The sequence below is a fragment of the Cydia splendana genome, chromosome 7 (genome assembly GCF_910591565.1).
Source record: "Cydia splendana chromosome 7, ilCydSple1.2, whole genome shotgun sequence".
Lineage (NCBI taxonomy): Eukaryota > Metazoa > Arthropoda > Insecta > Lepidoptera > Tortricidae > Cydia > Cydia splendana.
Window position 1 is genome coordinate 8620910 of NC_085966.1, and position 23730 is coordinate 8644639.

General features: G+C 35.4%; 1 protein-coding gene across 1 annotated transcript; it reads right to left on the reverse strand.

Moving 5' to 3' along the window:
- Nucleotides 1–947: 947 nt before the first annotated feature.
- LOC134792296 (arylsulfatase B-like) lies at nt 948–21670 on the reverse strand. Its single transcript, XM_063763565.1, has 7 exons — nt 21656–21670; nt 20777–20942; nt 13365–13588; nt 12517–12625; nt 2372–2524; nt 1459–2118; nt 948–1372 (listed from the first exon to the last, which is right to left on the reverse strand). The coding sequence occupies exons 1-7, from the start codon at nt 21668–21670 to the stop codon at nt 993–995; spliced, it is 1707 nt and encodes a 568-aa protein (XP_063619635.1). The 3' UTR covers nt 948–992.
- Between the last annotated feature and the right edge of the window lie 2060 nt (nt 21671–23730).

Sequence of the window (23730 nt, forward strand, 5' to 3'; positions counted from 1 at the left end):
TGACTTTAATATGAGTTCCGACGAAATAATGAAATTAATATTAATTGTAATCGTAGGCCTTGGAATTGGCAGCGTAAGCAGAATTGATTTTAATAACTTGCTGCCTCTGCCGCCAAGTCAAAGACGAAGTATGTATATGGTTGCTTATGGCAATTTTATTATTTGAGAAACTAAGAAAAATGGCTTACAGTTTATTAGAAACAGTTTTGTGGCATATTTTAAATGAATGTAACTACAAATTCGTCAACACTGTGGAAATTATACTTATTTACTCCGTGCATAAAGCAACGATGTATGTGAAACATGATATCAACATGAAAGACTATGTAAACATATGTGACGAAAACGACAGTCAGACGGATACAAGGCGAAAAAATCAAAGATACATGAAAATATACGGGTAGTAAAAATACACGACTCGTGTAAAACATACGCGTGATAATGATATAGGTATGTGTTGGTTATATTTTGGGTGTACTTTACTTTTTTCTATAAATAAAATTTGGGTTTCGTGGATTTTTTATTTTATTTATTTCATTGCATGTTTGAGAAAAGCACTATACATACCTTGGCAGGAAATGGGGTTGCCCGCGCTCAGACCTATCCGGCCTCGCTTCGCTCGGCCGTCTATATGTCTTCGGCCGGCAACCCCTTTCGTCCCGGCCGCTGTAGTAATGTACTATTATTATTCTAGAATTATGGTGGGGGAAATAACAGCTGTCGGACTTAGTTAAATGAGGACAAAATATTCAAATAGATACAAAAGTTACAACTATAAAAACATTACTTATTTAGCTCCTTGATACCGCATACCTACCTAAATACAAAGAAGCTATAGTCAGCGCAACGTATGAATCAATATTTGACAGTTACTTTATGAATTGATCCTTATATATTATGAAGCTTAGACCTACGGTTTAACTTATGCTTTTACTTTGTTGGTTGGTTTCTACATTGCCCTGACTATAAGAACACAAATATTACAAAATAAACTAAAAATTAAACAAGCCACCGACGCTCGTAACAAATGATTCTCCCATGTTTTTAATATACTCGTGAATTTTATCTTTGAAAGAACTTAAATTGATGTCGACGACGTACTGTAGCTCATCTCTTGACACCTGTAAAGGAAAAGGTGGAACGGGTTTTCGTGGTGCATCGATTTTTTCTTCATTAGGTACCCAAGAGAACCACACGTAGTTCTGATTTGATGGATTAGCTCTAGGATCCGCTTTGGGTAGTCGCCTTGGAGTCATTTCTGTCCAGAGAGTTCTTAGTCGTAAACTCATGCGTCTAACTATATCCATTTTTGCATGCCACAGATCAAAAGCCTCAGTTGGATCTTCAGATACTTTAAATAGGCAGCCTTTTGCTGTAAAAGTAAAAAATTGGTGTTTTATATCGGTTGAGAGTAAAGGTATTCAAAGTAAGTTAAATATAAATATTGCGTCAATTCACCTAATGTTGGAAAACAAACTGCCTCGTCTGGCAGATCATTAACAGTTTCTACCAGTTTACTGTTATTGCGCATCTCGTAGACTGATACTATGTCTAAACTCAGATCCAGTGTTTCTTTAAACACTAAGCATGCTTCCGATGCCAGTAGCACATTTTCGTACGGAAACGAGCCAAGTCGCACTGCCTTGAGCTCTTTGCCTTGATATTTACTCTTCTCTTTGCTTACATTCCCCACAATTATTTTATAGTCACCCTCTCTGAACGCAGCCCAACCGTTAAGATCGTCAATTGTTATTAGTACGCTGTCCCGTTTAGATACTTCGCCCTTTACAATTGTACGCCATTGGTCGATTCCGTCAATATTTTTGGGTATATCGCCACCTGCAGCTGATAGAAAAGTGGGCAACCAATCAGTAACGTGGAATATCTGATCGTTTCTATTAGGTGCCACTGAAGCGTGCCATACGAGAGCCACAGATCTCGCAGCACCTTCCCACGGAGTACTTTTCTCTCCTCGCAGCGGCAAGTTGCATCCAAAATTTTCAGTTGCACCTGCTCCATTATCAGATACGAAAACTATAATCGTGTTTTTTAACATTTCCCTCTCTGCTAAAGCAGCAATTATATGTCCAACGCTCTTGTCTAAGCTTGTAACAAGACCTGTAAATGTCCAAATTGGTGTACACATTAAAATCTGCTACTATCTAAAAGTAGACTTCTAGCTCTGTTTTTACGTTACAAATTAGCTTTGACGAATATACCTAAGCTTATTATCACACACGACAGCGACAATAGCTAAAATCTGCCAACGTTGTCATTCTTCACATAAAAACGCATGGGTTAAGGTCGCGTATTATGCCAATCTGATGCATTTCTCGTTCAGTTAGGAGAATACACAAATAACAATGCATACCGGCATACATGCGCCGAGCTGTGTGCGCTATATGGCTGTTTTCCGCCAAGGTGTTGACAGGTGGCTGCAGGGACACCAAGCCTCCGCCGGTGTGTGGAGCCGCGTGCGACACGTGGAGGTACAATGGCTTCGATGTGTTGTGGTTTCTTATCACTGGAATATGTTAAAACATAGAGGTTAGATTCCGATTGCGACCACAGCAGCGTTATTACTGCAATCTTCGCAATGCAAATGTCACCTAATAAAAGTTAGCAGATTTTCAGTTTCATCTCGCTACTTCATTTTTCTTCATTCGCGATGAAAATGTAATAATATTCTAAGTAGGACTTTGTTTGTTTGACTCGATCGCAATAGGCTAGATGATAAGTATTTTCTATCTACCTACAGACGGCCGGCCGGACAGGCTTTAGGTTAGTTTTCGTTCAAGTCGTCTCAGATATGGGTGAATCTATCTATCTTCTATACATATAATAAAGCTGAAGAGGGTCGAAAGTCTGTACATGGAAGATATTCGAAAAAAAGTTGGCTGGGGATACTTAGAATCGATAACAGAACACGTTCCAACAGTTTTTAGAATTTTTGTCTGTTTGTCTGTTTATCTGTTTATCTGTTTGTCTGTTTGTCTGTTTGTCTGTTTATTTGAACGCGCATCACGTGAAAACGGCTGAACGGATTTTGATGCAAATTTTACTAATCTGTCGAGAACATCCCCGGCCAGGTTATAGGCTATAAAAATTCAACCCCTAAAAGGGGGGGTAGCTACAACACTCGATTGACTTAAGTTTGCCCCTGAATCTTATGGCGCTACTTAGGAAGGAGGGGCAAACTTTTTTCAAGTATGTGCTACCATTATAGAGTACCCTGGTAAACTAACAGATGGCGCTGAATTTAATACGTGTTGACATGAATAGAGGCCACAGAGGAAGGATTTTGCCAAATTAACTCTAAGTTTAGAAGAGAGGGTACGGTTATCAACAAATTTAATTGAATAATTATGTTGATTTGATAATGGGTGGATTTCAGCACAAAAAATTTCACCATACAAAAAATTAATTTTTTTAAATGTTTAATTTAACACGATTCTAGCTGGGTAAAGTAATGGAGGGCTGTATATTGAGGATATGTATGGTATGTATACAATCATTTGTGGCTTATATTTGAAGTTATCGCTTTCGGAAAATAAAAACGCAAGATGGTGATGACAACCATGGTATGGTAATGACTCTTTTATAGACGGTAATGACACTGCATGTACGGTAATGACGATTTGGGAACTAATTTACATATGTATTAAAAACGTATTAAAAAAACAAAAACTTTTTTTAATTGTAAGACTTTAGAACTTTAATAAACATTAAAAATAACATGTTTTTGAACATAAGACTAGCTACATAAATTATTTTTAGAAAATTATAAAAAATACATTTTATTCATATAAATAAATATATAACAAGTATTTTTATTGTATAATTTTAAATAATTTATGTTCCGAAATAGGCAATTTATGTATTCATTTTTTTTTTTTGGGTTTTTTCAATGTTAAATCATATTAACAATATTGTACTCTTATTATCAGTTTAAACCCGCATCTTCTTTTATCTACTGCATAACTTGGTATTTATGTCATATTATAAAATTACTGGCTTACCAATGAGCTTAATTTTTATGATATATTACCTTTTTTTGATAGTTTGATTCATTGCACAAGTTTGTATTTTTGTTGTTTTATTAATTAACTTTAAAAATAGCTATAATGATTTAAATCCATATATATGTTGTTTAATAGCTAAACATTAATATATAATCAGTGTTTTATAAGTTGCAAGACCCCTACTTGTAATGCATGTCATAAGTTACAAAATGTTAGGTATTGGGTCCGGTGACTACCCAATGGTATAATTATTAATTGCTGTAATTATATACATCAATTAATATAATATTATCAAAAAACATAAAGCCATCACGATAGTGAGCCAGTACCGTAGCCTATGGTCGCTTAAAACTTAATATATGTTGCTTGTTTAAATACTTTGTTTTAACACGACTAACATGCAATTACAGACTCTAAGTTGCACGATTTACATTATTAGATTATAAAAAAAAACATTTGTATGTTCTAAGTTCTAAATGACCTAAATTTTGCCTACTTCAGTCAAAATGTTAATTAAAAACTAAGCATCCTCTAGTGTGAAAGAAATAATTATATCTTCTTCTACATTTATTCTACATTTATAAGGTAGACATTATATAGTGTTAGAAGACATAGAGAACGTTTTTCAAACATACAGCTTAATTTCATAATGAATTATAGCAAAATAACTAGAAAAGTTTCTGAGAACCGTCATCACCATACACATGAAATCATCACCGGTCGTCATTTTTTCACGGTGATGATGGGTATGGTGTTGACGATTTGAGAGTTTCTTGTTTTTATTTCTAGAATACGAATAATAGTAGTTAATGTCTATGCTACACAATAAACTTCATGTAGTTTGCCATTCATTTCAGTAATTATTTCTAATATATCATTTGTAACTTTTTTAAACCAAAGCATAACGGTGATGATGCTCTGTTGTGACAAACTACGTTTTACAAATTTGTTCGTAATATTTCTCACGATTCAGTGATGTGACTTTATAGTGAAATCATTTTTGGCATTCTATACTAAAGTGAAAAATAGGGCAAGGACCTTTAGCGGTATTTCGTTGTTCATACACCGAGATAAGCTCACATTGACATTACCATGACGGTGTTGACGAATATTCGTGACAAAATTTTAAATATTTTTAAATGTACTTTCTCGGTGAAGGAATTATTGCATATTTTTTCATGTGTTAAACAACAACATGGAAAAGATATAAGTAAAAGAAAAATCGCAATCGTACGATAGGTATGCTATAATTTTCACTGCAAACAAAAAGGTTCAGATTTTTCCGGTCGACGGTGATGATTTTAGACACATAAAACATTTTATATAAAAAAAACTATTAAGTTATTGGAGATGGTAATTGAAGGAACATGAAGATAATAGTTCTTAAAAACATATAAAAAAGTTGCAACTCGCACAACCTACTAGTTTTTTTTATAAAGACCGAACCATAAGTTTTCGCTGGATTTTGAAATCCACCCTAATACAACAAAATTAAACGACAGTAAATTAATTGCCCCTCATTGCCAGGGACCGGAACCGGTTACCTTAACCGGGGTTTTTCATAGGGTTATTTTAAAAGTGGTTATAAAAACCCCTACCATAACGGTAACCGTCTGATAAGGTAACACTTTGATTCGGTAACCGTATCAGATCGAGTTAACCTCGGTTACCGGTAACCGAAATAAAAACCCAGTCGATTCAGTTACCTCATAATAAGGTTTTGAACCAGTTCAAACGATTGTAATCTTTACGCACACTTAAATTGAACTTATTATTGAATAACCGTGGTTGGCATGGGCGGTCTATTAAGTCTCCAGCACAAACATGTTTTTTTGTCGGTAACTTCGCTTATTGTCAATTCAAACAATATTGTACTTTGAGTCCTTAAGCTAAAATTGAAAACATTATTGAGCGATTACAGTATTACTTTGGAGCGACAGCCGCAGCGCGGCCATTCCTTTGTTTATCTTTATACCTGTGTGTTCTTATTGTTTTTGTTCATTTCGGAGCAATTCTAGTTTGGAATTTTTAGAAAAGGGCTTGCTGCAAGTAAACACCATCCTATCCTAGCAATATCTGCTATTATTTAGTTATATTTTTAATGCTACTTAGATATTATTTTTCTATTTTCGGGTTCGAACTTGGTATGTACATACAGAGTAAAGACTGATTTAAGGAAATATTTTAACCTAACTAGTAATTTTACTGGTAGGTATAGTTTATCTTTAGATAGAGTGATTAAATAAATCACTTTGTGATAAAGATACATGCGTTAGCGGATTGTGGTAGTGTGGTAGATATTTAACCATTGTTGACAAATGACATAATAGGTAGTTATTATGGGCTTATTTTATAATAAGCAACTACTTTTAAACGTTTTCAGATGCGGTGAGTTGTGTCAGCTAAAAGTCGTAATTTACCTTGTTTTGCTTAATGCAGCGAGCAGAATATATATATATTATCTATAGCAGTGATAACCTTATTTTAATACTTCAAATCTTTCATTAACACCAGAATTCATTATATTTATTGAGTATCTGTAACATTGGTACCTAGGTGAAATAATTTTGATTAAATTAAATAGATACATACTTAGTAAGCAGTGTTGGGCATTCAAGAATAAAATCATTATTTGAATAAGAATTCCTAAGAATAAAATCATGTTGATTTTATTTCCGTCAAAATTATTCCAATAATTTTGATCGGAAATAATAAACGTATGTGAACAAATTTAATAAGAATAATCTCATTCTTAATCAAGTAAATGTAATCATGATTTTATATTCTTAATAATATTCCTGGATTAAAATGCAGTCTGGGTGCCGTATAGATAGAAGTAAATAATAATAGTTTCTTGTCTAATTTATACCTAATTTTATTACTTTAATTTACTGCCGCATAGTCTTTGTGTTGGTCGATACCCGTATTGCTTTAATGTGATAACTAAATCATCAGGTACAATTCAGCTGATCTGACCGGATGGTGGATAGCGAAACACTTCAATGGCTCAGTGCCTAATTTAATGTAAAAAATAAAATACCGGCCAAGTGCGAGTAGGACTAGCGCAGGAAGGGTTCTGTACCATTGCGCAAAAAACAGCAAAGAAATCACGTTTGTTGTATGGGAGCCCAACTTATATATTTATAATATTCTGTTTTTAGTATTTGTTGTAATAGCGGCAACAGCAATACATAATCTGTGAAAATGTCAACTGCCTAGCTATCACGGTTCATGAGATACAGCCTAGTGACAGACAGACGGACAGCCGAGTCTTAGTAATAGGATCCCGTTTTTACCCTTTGGGTACGGAACCCTAAAAAAGGTGTTTTTAAAGGTATGATAAGGAATAGCTCGATATGGTGTATTCCTATTTATCTCCGCCGGGCACAGATGGGAATAGGCATTAGTATGTAGTTTCAGTGTCCGAGTTACTACCGAGACTCATTGTGTTTTTAAAAGTTCAGCTGATATTTAAAATTTGCATTAATTATTAGACGGAAATCAATAGGTATTAATATCGTTTCACACACTGCCTACCGCACGTGTCTCAAATCAAATGCTGTCAAAAAATTCACCACGCCACGATTAAATCTTATTGTTATTGCCAATGAGTAATAAATGACGGTCTCAAGTGGAAACACGCCAAATAATACAATACAATAATTCATGCTGCGATCTGCGACTTTCTGCAAATCTAGTGATAAGCGTAGGACTCTTTTCTTACCTGCTGTAATTTGCTATCTCATTCACTTTCCGTATGTGTGAAAGAGATAGCATACGTAAGACCTCAAGGCTGATAAGAATAATAAACAAAATACATACTTAATTGGCAAAGGAATATACATTGAACCATCATAATTATAATTTCGCAGTTTACTTTTTATGTAGCTTCATTATCAAATTATCATCACCGTTTCGAAAGCTCCTAAAAAAAATGTACCTACCTATCTATCACAATCACAACTTTTACGCTAAAAAAAATTCAAATCAATCCGACCATTGAAAAGAGGAGTGAAATTTATTTTACAAATTATATACATTGTACTACAAAAGTTAACTTAATTCAGAATAACATTCTAATTGAATATAATGCAGAAAGTCGCAGGTCGCAGTATGAATAACTGAAACCACATACTAAACAATACATGAAATGAATGAAATGAACGAAATAAACACAATAAATACAATAAACAAAATAATCAAAATAAATAAATAATATTAATCAAATAAATAACATTAATAAAATGAATATTATTAATAAAATAAATTACATTAATAAAATTAATATCATTGATAAAATAAATAACATTTATAAAATAAATATTATTAATAAAATAAATAACATTAATGAAATAAATGAATTATAGTAAATAAATAAACAAAAAAGTAAAAAAAACAAAATTAAGAAAGTTAACAATTAATAAAACAACTATTTTTTTTAGTATTCTACTGACGGCACATCACTAAATACGGATGTTGCAAACGTATAAGCAACCGATAATAAAGGTTACCATAACCGAATAAAAACCTGTTAAAAACCCCTAACAAAAACCCTATCGCGATGGGGTTTTGAATTAACTCGGTTAAAGGTTAAGGTTACCGTTTCAATAAGCTTACCATTACAATCAGGTAACAGTATGATAGGGTTACCGAATGATACGGTAACCGAATCGATTGGGTTACCGAATGGATAGGATTAACCGTAAAGAGGGGTTTTCCGGTCCTTGCTCATTGCACAGGGGAACTGAGTAAAAATTAAGTAATCAAGAAAACTAAAAATGAGTTTACATAGTTACGTAGTAGTAAAATAAACACACATATCAACACGCGTATAATTGCATATCTTCTATCTATTCTATACATATAATAAAGCTGAAGAGGGTCGAAAGTCTGTACATGGAAGATATTCGAAAAAAAGTTGGCTGGGGATACTTAGAATCGATAACAGAACACGTTCCAACAGTTTTTAGAATTTTTGTCTGTTTGTCTGTTTATCTGTTTATCTGTTTGTCTGTTTATTTGAACGCGCATCACGTGAAAACGGCTGAACGGATTTTGATGCAAATTTTACTAATCTGTCGAGAACATCCCCGGCCAGGTTATAGGCTATAAAAATTCTACCCCTAAAAGGGGAGGTAGCTACAACACTCGATTGACTTAAGTTTGCCCCTGAATCTTATGGCGCTACTTAGGAAGGAGGGGCAAACTTTTTTCAAATATGTGCTACCATTATAGAGTACCCTGGTAAACTAACAGATGGCGCTGAATTTAATACGTGTTGACATGAATAGGCCACCGAGGAAGGATTTTGCCTAATTAACTCTAAGTTTAGAAGAGAGGGTACGGTTATCAACAAATTTAATTGAATAATTATGTTGATTTAATAATACAACAAAATTAAACGACAGTAAATTAATTGCCCCTCATTGCACAGGGGAACTGAGTAAAAATTAAGTAATCAAGAAAACTAAAAATGAGTTTACATAGTTACGTAGTAGTAAAATAAACACACATATCAACACGCGTATAATTGCATAATTATTTAAAATTATTAATTTTCTCCGTCATGAATCCTAGTCCTAATCGTAATTATATCGCATCCATATCAAATCCATATTCATACGTATACAGCGCTTAATAATGGCCACGAAGGTGGGTACTTTGAAATAAAAACATTGACCTCTGTCATTTGCAGTGCCGGATTAACCCTTTTAAGCAAAATAAGCACTTGCTTATGGTACCACGTACCACGTCTAGGGGGCACCAAAACCGTAGGCAAAAAAACGCGCAGGCTGCATCAGCATTGCAGTCGTCGTGGAGTAGGTACCTACATGAAACTTTTATACGTGTACAAGTACTTGCCCATCTAATAACGAAGGGTCGTAGGGATCAAGTAAGAGAGTGAGTTCGATTTGACCTTACGCGGAGGCCCTTAAAGGCATGGAAAAATATTTTGCTTTCGGGCTTGCGGCCAGCCGATTTTTTCGACATAGGTTACCGATTTAATAGCGAATTTTGCTCTCTTGCACGCCAGATTTGTCGGCCAAGCCAAGTTGCTCCTTAGCCGCGATCCTGAGACCTACCTGTCAAAAGTGTTATAAGGGGCCCCGTGAAAGCCGAAAACTAAAAGCATCCTATCAAGTAGCGCTTCGGCTTCGAGTGAAGCCGAACAGCGAGCAGTAGAAGAGTCGTGATTACATGCATAGATTCAATTTCAAGCCACTCTTTTGCAGTTCGGCGTTAGGTCTTAAGCGAGGCCTTCTGCCTTACGGCAAAGTTGATCTTCTGCCCTAATCACACTTGGGCGTGGATCCAAATCCAAGCTTTCCTCTTTCGCAGCTGGGCCTTCTGCCTTGCTCACTCTTCGCCAATTCAATTCACTTGGTCAATTCCAAGCTCTGCTTTCTTGCATCTTTTCACCTCTCTTGCATCAAACAACCTCGCTGAGACCCTTAAATATCGAGCCCTATGCGAAGCTAGGCTGATAAAAAACTGTCCCACCCCTTCTCTGTATGAAATCCTGGATTCGCGCCTGTTGGGACGAAAAGTAAAAATGTACAACTGTCTATCAAATTGCGTTTTTTATATCGAAAAATTTTCGCGCTCGCTTCGCTCGCGTTTTCAATAACTTTCTAAGATATGATAAAGGTGACATTCGGGTAGCGACTGCAGCAGCATTATTCTGTTGCAACGTTACTGCTGCAGCACTGTCAATTTTCGAGTTAAAATGATGTGACTGATTTCCATAATAAAAGTAAAAATGTACAACAGTCTATCAAATTGTGTTTTTTATATCGAAAAATTTTCGCGCTCGCTTCGCTCGCGTTTTCATTTACTATTCAATTATATGGCTGATTTCCATACTAAAAGTAAAAATGTACAACTGTCTATCAAACTGCGATTTTTATATCAAAAAATTTTCGCGCTCGCTACGCTCGCGTTTTTAATAACTTTCTAAATTATGGCAAAGGTCACATTCGGGTGGCGACTGCAGCAGCATTACTCTGGTGCTACACGTTACTGCTGCAGCACTGTCAATTTTCGTGATAAAATTATGTGACTGATTTCCATACTATAAGTATAGATTTCCATATTTGATAGACAGTTCATTTTTATGAACTGTCTATCAAATTGCGTTTTTATAACGAAACATTTTCGCGCTCGCTTCGCTCGCGTTTTCAATTACATTCTAATATATGATAAAGGTGACATTCGGGTGGCGTAAGGTGACATTCTCAGCTGTAATGCGGCAATGAACGTCAGTCAATTTACCAAAAAAATTCAATGTAATCTTGATGACCCTAGAGAGAGGGGGCACCATGGTCTAGAAATGCTTAAGGCATCAAAATATCTTAATCCGGCACTGGTCGTTTGCGGAGTCAAACGATTTGGGACTTGCATTTTATACGCATTTCCATGCCTTTCCGAAAAAAATCGAATCATTCGCGAAAGTCTCGCAACGCATTGAGGTTACAAGGGGCACGTGGTCTTCCTCAGGAGTCTGAAGAAGACCACGGTGAGTGGCGCTCTAGCCAGGCAGGCCGCTTCGCTTTCGCTCGCGCGCGTATACCTTACTGTATCGTCCGATATACACCTACTACTCTGTCGTTTAAATCACGTGTAAAAATTTAATAAGGGCGAAAAAACCTATTGATTTTGGAGTGTAGTTTTATTTAGTGGTACATAACTGTAAAATATTTTATCTGGACTACAGTCCTCTAGCATATCCATCTGTCAACTTTACTTCAAGTTCCGCCTCCAAGGGAGAGGGAGAGAAATTAGGATTAGAAATGAGCCGCTTACTGACACAGACCGAATTCCACGCGGGCGGAGCCGCAGGCACAGCTAGTATGGTATATGGTTATCCGAGACGACATGAGCGAAAATCGATTTCTAGAAGACGTTTCGTTCGCTGGCCGGACCTCTACTATTAAGTCATAGAGATTTTGTTATAAAATTCAACTTGTGGCATCATCCCAATTGGCTTTATTATAAAAAAATCACAAATAATCCTTCGTGAAGTGAATCTAAACATATCCGTTTATACGCTGACTTCACAGATCTCTTAATTAATATCTCAAGAGACATTCATTCATTTATTTATTCATTCTGCTGACGTGTAGGCTTTCGATCAATTACAATCCCAGAGGTCGTTGCATCATAGCAATCATTGACAGGCTTATTGAATAGATGAGGAGATCCATTTTTATTCAAATATTATGTCATAAGAAAATAATATCATAATAAAAATGGGGCACTTTTTAAGGCCATTTTAGACAAGGTTACCTGTTTTCATTATTCGCAAGTAAATTGCAAAAACTATAATTTATTCCTTAGAATAACACAAATATTAAATAAAAGAAAAAACTATCTACAAAACTCGAAACTGTAACCGTTTACGGAGTATTTCCAGCTTTGCTTATGTGGCAGTTTATTCCTCAGTATGCCTAGAGTGCGAAGCGGACTCAAAGGATTTGTCGGGAACACCACTTACAGTTAACAGCTCTGTCAGTGAGTATTTCCGTAAGATGTCCACTTAGATCCTCCACGGGCGCCAAGTTTTCATAAAAATTGAGACCAAAGAACGATGTGCCGTTACAATTCTGTAAAAATAAACGATAAATATGTACTTGGAGATTCTAGTTAGACAATTTCTAGACCTTAAATGAAATAATAAAACAGTAAAATCCTTGAGCGGGAAAATAAATATTACTAACTAGTTACGTAAAAGTTATAATTAACTCGCTTTTACTCTTAACGTGAATTTATCGTACCTGTGGTCTCGGTTACAATGGTTATTGTTTAAACAAGAATATGTTAATGAACAAATTAATATTCGAGTTTGGTTTATTGTAGTAATTATGATAACGTTCGTTATTCATCAGTGTTTAAATAATTTTACGGCAAAGCCTAAATTATAATACCTATTATAAGTAATATTTTGATACCAGTAATGTTTAATCGAGTTAACAGATAATGAATAAAAGTGACATGATATTACGTTTTCCTAATATCATGTCACTTTTATATGGTTTAGAAAAGACTTGTTTAATTACATAGGTAACCATAAAAGTATGTCACTTTGTATACAATTTCCATAAAGCACCATCGAAGAAGAAGAAAAAGAAGAAATACATTTATTTTCGAAAATACATCGCCTATTTAACTAGGTTAATCTATGTCTAATCAATCTTAAGCTGGCGGCGTAGCACGGTCGCGTTTTTATCCCTTGTCACCATGCCTGTCACGTTCTAACAAGTATGTAAGTGCGAAAGGGACGCGCATAGTGATAGACGATAAAAATGGAACCGTGCTGCGCCCACAGTAGTCAACTAGTCATACCTCGACCAAGTTGTACGTATAGTAATCCACGGAGCCATCGAGGAAGCCGTAGAAAGTATCAAATCCCCTGTAAGTAGGCAGATAGTGTTCCCGGGATTTGCCGACGTGCCACTTGCCGACCAAGTGCGTGTCGTAGCCTAGTTCCCGTAGGTATTCGGGTAGCAGCGGCTCCGATACTGGGATACCTCGGTCTTCTGATGCTAGTATGGAGTCGCTTTGTGTGCCTGAAAGTTAAATATACAACGCGTGCGCTGTATGAAAATGCTCCTCATTAAGGAGCGAAACATGTCGAGAAATCATCGACTTTATAAACGTGAGTGACCCAGTTTAATATCTATCTATACATATAATAAAGCTGAAGAGGGTCAAAAGTCTGTACATGGAAGATATTTGAAAAAAAGTTGGCTGGGGATACTTAGAATCGATAACAGAACACATTCCAGCAGTTTTTAGAATTTTTGTCTGTTTGTCTGTTTATCTGTTTGTCTGTTTATTTGAACGCGCATCACGTGAAAACGGCTGAACGGATTTTGATGAAATCTTTGCTAATCTGTCGAGGAAATCCTCGGCCAGGTTATAGGCTATAAAAATTCAACCGCTGAAAGGGGGGGGAGCCACAACACTCGATTGACTTAAGTTTGACCCTGAATCTTATGGCGCTACTTAGGAATGAGGGGCAAACTTTTTTCAAATATGTGCTACCACTATAGAGTACCGTGGTAAACTAACAGATGGCGCCACTGAGGAAGGATTTTGTCAAATTAACTCTAAGTTTAGAAGAGGGGGTACGGATATCAACAAATTTAATTGAATAATTGTATTAATTTAATAATACAACAAAATTAAACGACAATAAATTAATTGCCACACATTGCACAGTGCCATCTTTTGGGGAACTGAGTAAACGTTAAGTAGGTACCCAACTAGCAAATCTATGTGCTATAAAAGTTGAGAGCACGTTTTTATTTTCGCTTTTTGGTGCTATAAACGGTGTAAAAACAGTCTAGTAAAAGTCCTGTAAGCGTTTACTCAACGCGAAAAGGCGCACTTATACAGACTAAAAGTGTTATAAAAATCGAGTAAGCGCTGTATAAGAAGCAAATCGATGCTGTAAGAGTTGAGTAAAAGTGGATAAAAGCACTTCTAGTGTTTTAATAGCAACGATAGTGCTTTTACTCGACTATTTGTTCTATAAACATTAGCAATTTACTATTACTCAGTAAAAGTGTTCTATAAAAGCAGCCGCACTGCTTTTTCTCAGCAAAAATGTTTCGTAAAGGTAGCCGGATTGCTTTTACTCGGCATTTTAAATGTGTAAGAGTGCAGTAAATGCTTTTATTCAACTAATATGTGCTAAAAACGATCTCAGGTAAGCGATTATATTTCAATTATTTGATTCAGTTTGAGGCCTAATCGTCTTCACGTGTCTAATAAAACAAAAAGGTATTTAAGTATTTTTTACTGCTGTCATCCATGACATTTATTTTTACCGTGATTGTGTACATAAGTTTTTACTGTCTGTAAGTACACGTAATACAGTAAAACCCAGCGCGAAAAATACTTTATTGATAAAACCAAAGTCACTGGTATATTCATGGGCCGCCTATTTTCTTAAATTTCAATAAAAAAATATTAATAAAAATAAGTAAAAATTTGCTTACACGATCTAGTTTCTGTTATATCTCATTAATTCGACTATAAGTCGAGTAACTGCGTTTACTGCTACACTTATAGCACATGATGTCGCCATGTTTATGGATTTATAGTCCGATGGCCGACTGCATGAAACCCTACCTGATAAAAAAATTGAAAAATCCTACTCTGTAGGGGTAGCTGACTTTTAGCAGCTTCAACTGCTCTTGGTCGGCCGTGGCTTAACTTGGCAAATTTTGCGCAAATGGCAAAAAAGTGGTACAAATATTCATCAAAAAACAAAAGTGGTCAGCTACATCCTGTGTTGGCAGGTTCCTGTGTCCGACCGAATTTGTGGTACCAAGTTAGCTACAATTTACCTCATCGAAAAATAGAATGTCACTTGTATGGTAGGATAGTAGCCATTGACTTTTATTTTAATGCGGACGGACTGAAAACGCTGTCAGGCTAAGGTGAGGCCGACCAAGACATATGTCAACAAATTTAATGTAGGTATTACAATCAGTTGTTTTGATTCTATTTTTCGATGAGGTAAATTGTAGCTGTCACGTGGTACCACAAATTCGGTCGGACACAAGAACCTACCAACACAGGATGTAGCTGACCAGTTTTGTTTTGCTGTCCTCAAAGGCAGCTATCCTACCATGCAAGTTTCATTCTATTATACGATGGGGTTTTTTTTTATGAATTTTTGTGCCACTATTTTGCCATTAGCGCAAAATTTTCCAAATTAAGCCGCGGCCGACCAAGAACAGTTGATGCTACTAAAAGTCAGCTACAGAGTAGGATTATTCTATTTTTTTGTCAGGTAGGGTTTCATGCAGTTGGCCACCGGACTATATTGAAACGTCAACATGGCTGACTTGTGCTGTTAATGTAGTTCAAAACTCTTTAAAAGTACTCTAAGCTGAATACATTTTGAATAAAACCTGTAAATACACTTCAGCTCCTATAACAGCAGTTTGAACCCCATTACCCGAATTATGATATAAGCGCGCTGTTACAGCAGCATTGTTGCCAAATGGATATTTGATTGCTTTTAATAGGCTTTTATAGCAACAGAGAAGAGAGTTAAGTAACAGTTGTATTAAAGCGCCTTATTCAGACAATTAATTAGCTAATCTATAGCTGTTATATGATTTTAATAGAACAATTATGCTGAATAAAAGTGATTTAGTAGCGCTAACTCAGCATTTATTAAAAGGTGGAATAAAAGTGCTATAAACGTTTATACGACATGATTATAGCACTAATTAGCGAAAATTGCTAAATAGTCGAGTTAACAGCTATTATACGATATATTGGTGCTTCAACAACCGTAACTCGGCTGTTATACGATTACAGGCTGAGTAAATCAATTCTTATACGACTATTTTGCTAGTTGGGTAATCAAGAAAACTAAAAATGAGTTTACATAGTTACATTCGTAGTGGTAAAATAAACACACATAATTATCAACACGAGCATAATTGTATAATTATTTACAATTATTAATTTTCTCCGTCATGAATTATACCTAATCGTAATTATATCGCATCCATATCAAATCCATATTCGTACGTATTAAGCACTTAATAAAGGCCACGGAAATGGGTACTTTGAAAAAAAAACATTGACCTCTGTCATTTGCAGTGCCGGATTAACCCTTTTAAGCAAAATAAGCACTTTCTTGGGGCACCACGTCGAGGGGGCACCAAAACCGTAGGCAAAAAAACGCGCAGGCTGCATCAGCATTGCAGTCGTCGTGGTGTAGGTACCTACATGAAACTTTTATACGTGTACAAGTACCCATCTAATAACGAAGGGTCGTAGGGATCAAGTAAGAGAGTGAGGGTACGTAAAGAACATCTCCAACGTAGGCTTTCGATTTGACCTTACGCGGAGGCCCTTAAAGTCATGGAAAAAAAATCTAGCTTGCGGCCAGCCGATTTTTTCGATATAGGTTACCGATTTTATAGCGAATTTTACTCTCTTGCACGCCAGAATTGTCGGCCAAGCCGAGTTGCTCCTTAGCCGCGATCCTGAGACCTAACTGTCAAAGTGTTATAAGGGGGTAAAAGCCGAAAACTAAAAGCATCCTATCAAGTAGCGCTTTCGAGTGAAGCCAAAAAGCGAGCAGTAGAAGAGTCGTGATTCGATTTCAAGCCACTCTTTTCCAGTTCGGCGTTAGGTCTTATGCGAGGCCTTCTGCCTTACGGCAAAGTTGATCTTCTGCCTTAATTACACTTGGGCGTGGATCGAAATCCAAGCTTTCCTCTTTCGCAGCTGGGCCTTCTGCCTTGCTCACACTTCGCCAATTTAATTCACTTGGTCAATTCCAAGCTCTGCTTTCTTGCATCTATTCTGTATGAAAACAACCTCGCTGAGACCCTTAAATATCGAGCCCTATGCGAAGCTAGGCTGACAGAAAACTGTCCCATCCCTTGTCTGTATGAAATCCTGGATTCACGCCTGGTTGGGACTAAAAGTAAAAATGTACAACTGTCAATTTTTTTTAATAAAGGTGACATTCGGGTGGCGACTGCAGCAGCATTACTCTGTTGCAACGTTACTGCTGCAGCACTGTCAATTTTCGCGATAAAATGATGTGACTGATTTCCATACTAAAAGTAAAAATGTACAACTGTCTATCAAATTACGTATTTATATCGAAAATTTTTCGCGCTCGCTTCGCTCGCGTTTTCAATTACTTTCTATGATGAGGTGACATTCGGTTGGCGACATAGGTTACCGATTTAATAGCGAATTTTGCTCTCTTGCACGCCAGATTTGTCGGCCAAGCCAAGTTGCTCCTTAGCCGCGATCCTGAGACCTACCTGTCAAAAGTGTTATAAGGGGCCCCGTGAAAGCCGAAAACTAAAAGCATCCTATCAAGTAGCGCTTCGGCTTCGAGTGAAGCCGAACAGCGAGCAGTAGAAGAGTCGTGATTACATGCATAGATTCGATTTCAAGCCACTCTTTTGCAGTTCGGCGTTAGGTCTTAAGCGAGGCCTTCTGCCTTACGGCAAAGTTGATCTTCTGCCCTAATCACACTTGGGCGTGGATCCAAATCCAAGCTTTCCTCTTTCGCAGCTGGGCCTTCTGCCTTGCTCACTCTTCGCCAATTCAATTCACTTGGTCAATTCCAAGCTCTGCTTTCTTGCATCTTTTCACCTCTCTTGCATCAAACAACCTCGCTGAGACCCTTAAATATCGAGCCCTATGCGAAGCTAGGCTGATAAAAAAACTGTCCCACCCCTTCTCTGTATGAAATCCTGGATTCGCGCCTGTTGGGACGAAAAGTAAAAATGTACAACTGTCTATCAAATTGCGTTTTTTATATCGAAAAATTTTCGCGCTCGCTTCGCTCGCGTTTTCAATAACTTTCTAAGATATGATAAAGGTGACATTCGGGTAGCGACTGCAGCAGCATTATTCTGTTGCAACGTTACTGCTGCAGCACTGTCAATTTTCGAGTTAAAATGATGTGACTGATTTCCATACTAAAAGTAAAAATGTACAACTGTCTATCAAATTGCGTTTTTATATCGAAAAAATTTCGCGCTCGCTTCGCTCGCATTTTCAATCACTTTCTAAGATATGATAAAATGACATTCGGGTGGCGACTGCAGCAGCATTACTCTGTTACAACGTTACTGCTGCAGCACTGTCAATTTTCGTGATAAAATTATGTGACTGATTTCCATACTAAAAGTAAAAATGTACAACTGTCTATCAAATTGCGTTTTTATATCGTAAAATTTTTCAATAACATTCTAAGATATGATAAAGGTGACATTCGGGTGGCGACTGCAGCAGCATTAGGTACTCTGTTGCAACGTTATTGCTGCGGCACTGTCAATTTTCGTGATAAAATGATGTGACTGATTTCCATTCTCAGCTGTAATGCGGCAGTGAACTTTACTCAATTTACCAAATAAATTCAATGTAATCTTGATGACCTTGGAGAGACCATGGTGGTCTAGAAATGCTTTGGGCATCAAAATATCTTAATCCGGCACTGATCGTTTGCGGAGTCAAACGATTTGGGACTCGCAATTTATACACATTTTATACGCATTACCATGCTTTCCCGAAAAAAATCGAATCATTCGCGAAAGTCTCGCAACGCATTGAAGGTACAAGGCGCACATGGTCTTCCTCAGGAGTTTGAAGAAGACCACGGTGAGTGGCGCTCTAGCCAGGCAGGCCGCCAGTACCTTACTGTATTGTCCGATATACACCTACAGTTACTCTGTCGTTTAAATCATGGTCTAATAAAACATGGTCTTCTATTCCCAGAGTGACACGGGCCTACGTGACAATAACATTGCCACTTTATTTCAACATAACATGTTACATGGGTACATTATACCTATGGTTAATAAGTTAAAATATTTCTTTATAATTTTATAATTTTCATTTATATGTATTTTATCTTAAATTTTACAATAACACGTCATTTTTAATTATTCGTTAGCAATATCTTCCGATTCACGACAGAAATTTCAGACGTTCGGGTAATTCTGTTTACACTACTGACAACACAGGATAGCGCTGTCACATTTGACAATTCGGATCTAGATAACTTCATGCCCTGTCCGTCATCCTTGTCGAACGCGTGTTAATTGTTATTTCCTTCTCGCTCAGTGTCAGCAGTAGCAGTGTTTTCCAAACTTTTCATGCCGTAAGCTTGGTAATTAATGTGTAACTGTGAATTAGTTTTTCAAACGTTTGTCTTGTATAGATAAATAAAGTTTAATTTAATACATTACATTTGTTTTATTTTACTATGTTTCTACATGAATAACTTAAAATTAATGCCGTTAAAATAATTTTCACCGTTGGTTAAAATTCTCCCACGTTTTAAAGTTTGAGAACCTGTAAACAGCATGATGACGTAGGCCCGTGTCAGTTAGGTCATACGCGAATCTCGGAATAGAGTACTAGGCGGAGTATATTATTATACCATGGTTTAAATCACGTGTAAAATTTGAATAAGGGCGAAAAAAAACTATTGATTTTGGAGTGTAGTTTTATTTAGTGGTCCCTAATTGTAAAATATTTTATCTGGACTACAGTCCTCTAGCATATCCATATATTATGTCAACTTTACTTCAAGTTCCGCCTCCAGGGGAGAGGGAGAGAAATTAGGATTAGAAATTAGCCGCTTACTGATACAGACCGAATTCCACGCGGGCGGAGCCGCGGGCACAGCTAGTATTTAATATGTCCGTGTCTCACGGAAGTTTTGTTATTAAAATTGCCTGAAAGTTGTCACACGTTTACTGCAATAATTCAGTTGTGAGTGACTGTTTTTTTATTGATTATTTGAATTGAGTCAGACAGGCCCTAATAATGATTTTCTGTGTTACTGATTGATATTTACAAGAAATAAAGCTAGGAAATAATAAAATATGCAACACTACTTTCATTTACAACACAAATGCGGTTATTGATATTTTAATAATAGGTATGTACAATAAGATTAGTTATTCGTGAAGTGGAAACTACAGTATAAATACCTACTTTTTAATGAGTGATTTGCAATAAAATTGTTCGAAGTTATGAATTAGTCTTAATACCTATTCATACTACGTTTTTTGATCCATTTAGATTTGTGTTAAGTATTTCTAAGTAAAATCACATGATTTCAAACATCGTAACGTGCAGTAAAAGCCTTGAAAACAGGCTCTCCGTGACACATTTTCAATAAAATGTTAAAGCCTGTCGGGAAAAAGCTCATAAACACATTTTGTTGATAGTAAAAAAGTATTTACCGAGTCTCATAGGGTATTTTCCTGTAAAAAGGGCGCTCCTGGCAGCCGTGCCCTGCGTGTCCGAGTAGTATTGCTGGAGGATGGCGCCCTGGTAGGCGAGCACGTCGATGTTAGGGGTCATTATTTGATCGGACCCGTGGAAACTAACGTCATCCCAACCCTTTAATATAATGTTTTAATGTTTATTTGGGCACTAATGGTACAATAATCCTTACCTAGTAATATTATTCAATACATGAACCAATGAATGTGTATGCAGTTTTGATGTACTTATATTTTTTAATTAGTTCTTGTGAAGAATTTAAACCATTTTTTATGTACCTAAGTCATAATATAACAACTCGCTAAAAATAATTAGTTTAACCGAAATATAAACTGACATCATTAAATTTTACAAATCATCTGATCAAATATCTTAAAGTAAATTCACGAATATTAATAACAGCTTTGTAAAATATTTTTACCTCTAATAGTTTTAGCTTAAATTATATTTACAATTACGTAAAATGAGTGATAAAATTTTGTAGTTAATAATAAACCTTGCTCGATACAAAAGAGACTTTCACGAGCCTCACTAGTAACAATGAGGTCTTATAAAATAAGGCTATACCTTAAGTGAATATTTGAATATACATTATTATGAACAGCTTAATAAATAAAAATATCATTTGAATTATCCCTTACAATAATATGATTTAGGTATCTAATAAAATAATTAAGTTTATAACATGTTTTATGAAGTTTTTAACTGTTTAAAATAAATACAATAGACGCATTTATGCAAACTTAATTACATGTTGTAAACTTTTTGACGATATAAATATTAGTAACATAAGAACCTAAATGAATAAATAAATATTAGAAACATTAAAAACTTACCAAGTCATCGGCCATTACAAATACGATATTCGGTTTTTTAATATCTTGTGCCATAACACAGGTGACCAATAAATGCACACAACTGAAAAAATATCATAATTATTTTATTAGGTAATTGTTACTTAAACTTTACAAACATGTATATGTATTGAAAACTTTTCCTCGGGCATGTTTTAACAGTGTATCGAAGAAACTCACCAAATATATTTAGATATCATAGTGAACAAATTAATCCTGAAGTCAGTTGTTTGAATCGACTTGGTTTTTTTTTTAAAAGAGCCCACTTGGTCTTTGCTAAGGATCACAGGGCACACAGACAATCGTTAACGGAGCGTGTAATAAAATTCACAGAAAGAAGACGTCCTGATAACGTAAAATTAATAATCGCTCTTGAGGAATAAAATCCCGCGCAGTCGGAAAGTCAAACAACTGAAATATCACGTAATAATGACCACAGTTGACAAGCGAAGAAAAAGGTTTTCACGATACAAAGACATTAATAAGACTGAACATAACGAATTTGTATTATATTATTTGCCACTGGGTATAATAGAAACATGTAGGTATATACTGGGAAATTACCCATAACTGTAATGTTATTTCAGATGTTCGAGTAACCAACTGGAGGACAGTCATTTTTGGACATGTGGCTTTAACTTATTTAGCATATTTCATTGATATCATTATTTAATTTTTATAATCATTCTATCCAACGTAGTGTCTCAGTGAGTTGGTACAATGTTTCAAAGAATTTTATAATGATAGTAATTACTTACCTACCTAATATTTCATGAAGGTATAAATCTGAAAAATTTAACTATAATGGTATGACTATAATTTTCATACCTACCTACTATACCTACTTAAATATTTTGTAAAAGAGTTACTGAGAACATATATTTTAAGGTTTATAGTTTTATGCTTAAAACTTTGCACCAAACTTCAAAAGCATTTGAAAAACGCAGTACTTCTTGAAAAACTTGCGTAGGTTTAAAGAAAAATAAGAACGTTATTATTTTTTTCTTTTGGATTTAAACATACTTCCAATGGGTTGAAGTGTTGAAGTTTACCAAGTTGAAGTTTTTGCAAGTTAATGCAGCTACGATTCGTATAACGCTGAAAAAAAATGTTCAGCTATCATTAATTATGCGTTTGAATAGGTACTTTGCTCCCCTTTTTCATCAGGCGCTGAGTACATGTTCAGTCGAGTAGAGGGTATCGATATCTGATTTAATAAGTAATGTGCTGTAGGTACTGTTTGTCTTAATAACTTTGGTGAGACAAGATTAATGAATATCGCTAGTGATTTGATTGTGAACTAGATACTTATTTAATAACATAATTATTTTTCGTCAGTATTTTTGTCATCGTCATTCCGTCATTCCATTATTCCAACTGCCATATTGTAATTAATCATGACATTACTTATAGTAGTGTCTTGTGTCTGGTCCGTAATATGAAAAGGTAACAATAATTTTATTAACAAAATAATTATAATTAAAATTCTGGTAAACGTAACGCCTAGGTACCTACCTACTCACTCACGAATATGAAATGTATATTCCATGCCCTTACTATTATTTAGGTAAATTATTTGAATGTTGACTTTCATTTAAGACAAAATATTGGTGTTTGATGGTTAAATATATAATCTAATAAAAAAATATAACATAAAAAGGGCAGTCTGTATGCCATGCCAAAATGTACTACTTAGGTAACATTATTTTTTCACGTCATCCTTTCAAGTAGGTACATAGATAGTTTTTTTTTATCTATTGAAATTAAAACCTTTGTGAGAAGAACGAAGCTTTTATTCAATATACTTAAAAGAGAAGCCTTGCTTACATAGAAAATAGAATAGAATAGAATATAATCTCATTTAATCAAGTAGGATTTTACAATCTCTTTTGCATCGTCAAAGTACATTATAAATAAATTTAAATTAAATACAAAAACAAATAACAGCTTACAAAATACAAAATTCAACAATTACAATTTACTACTGATACAAATACATTTCATAATAATTAATTCATTTATTAATAGACGGCCATATAATTATATTATGTTATATG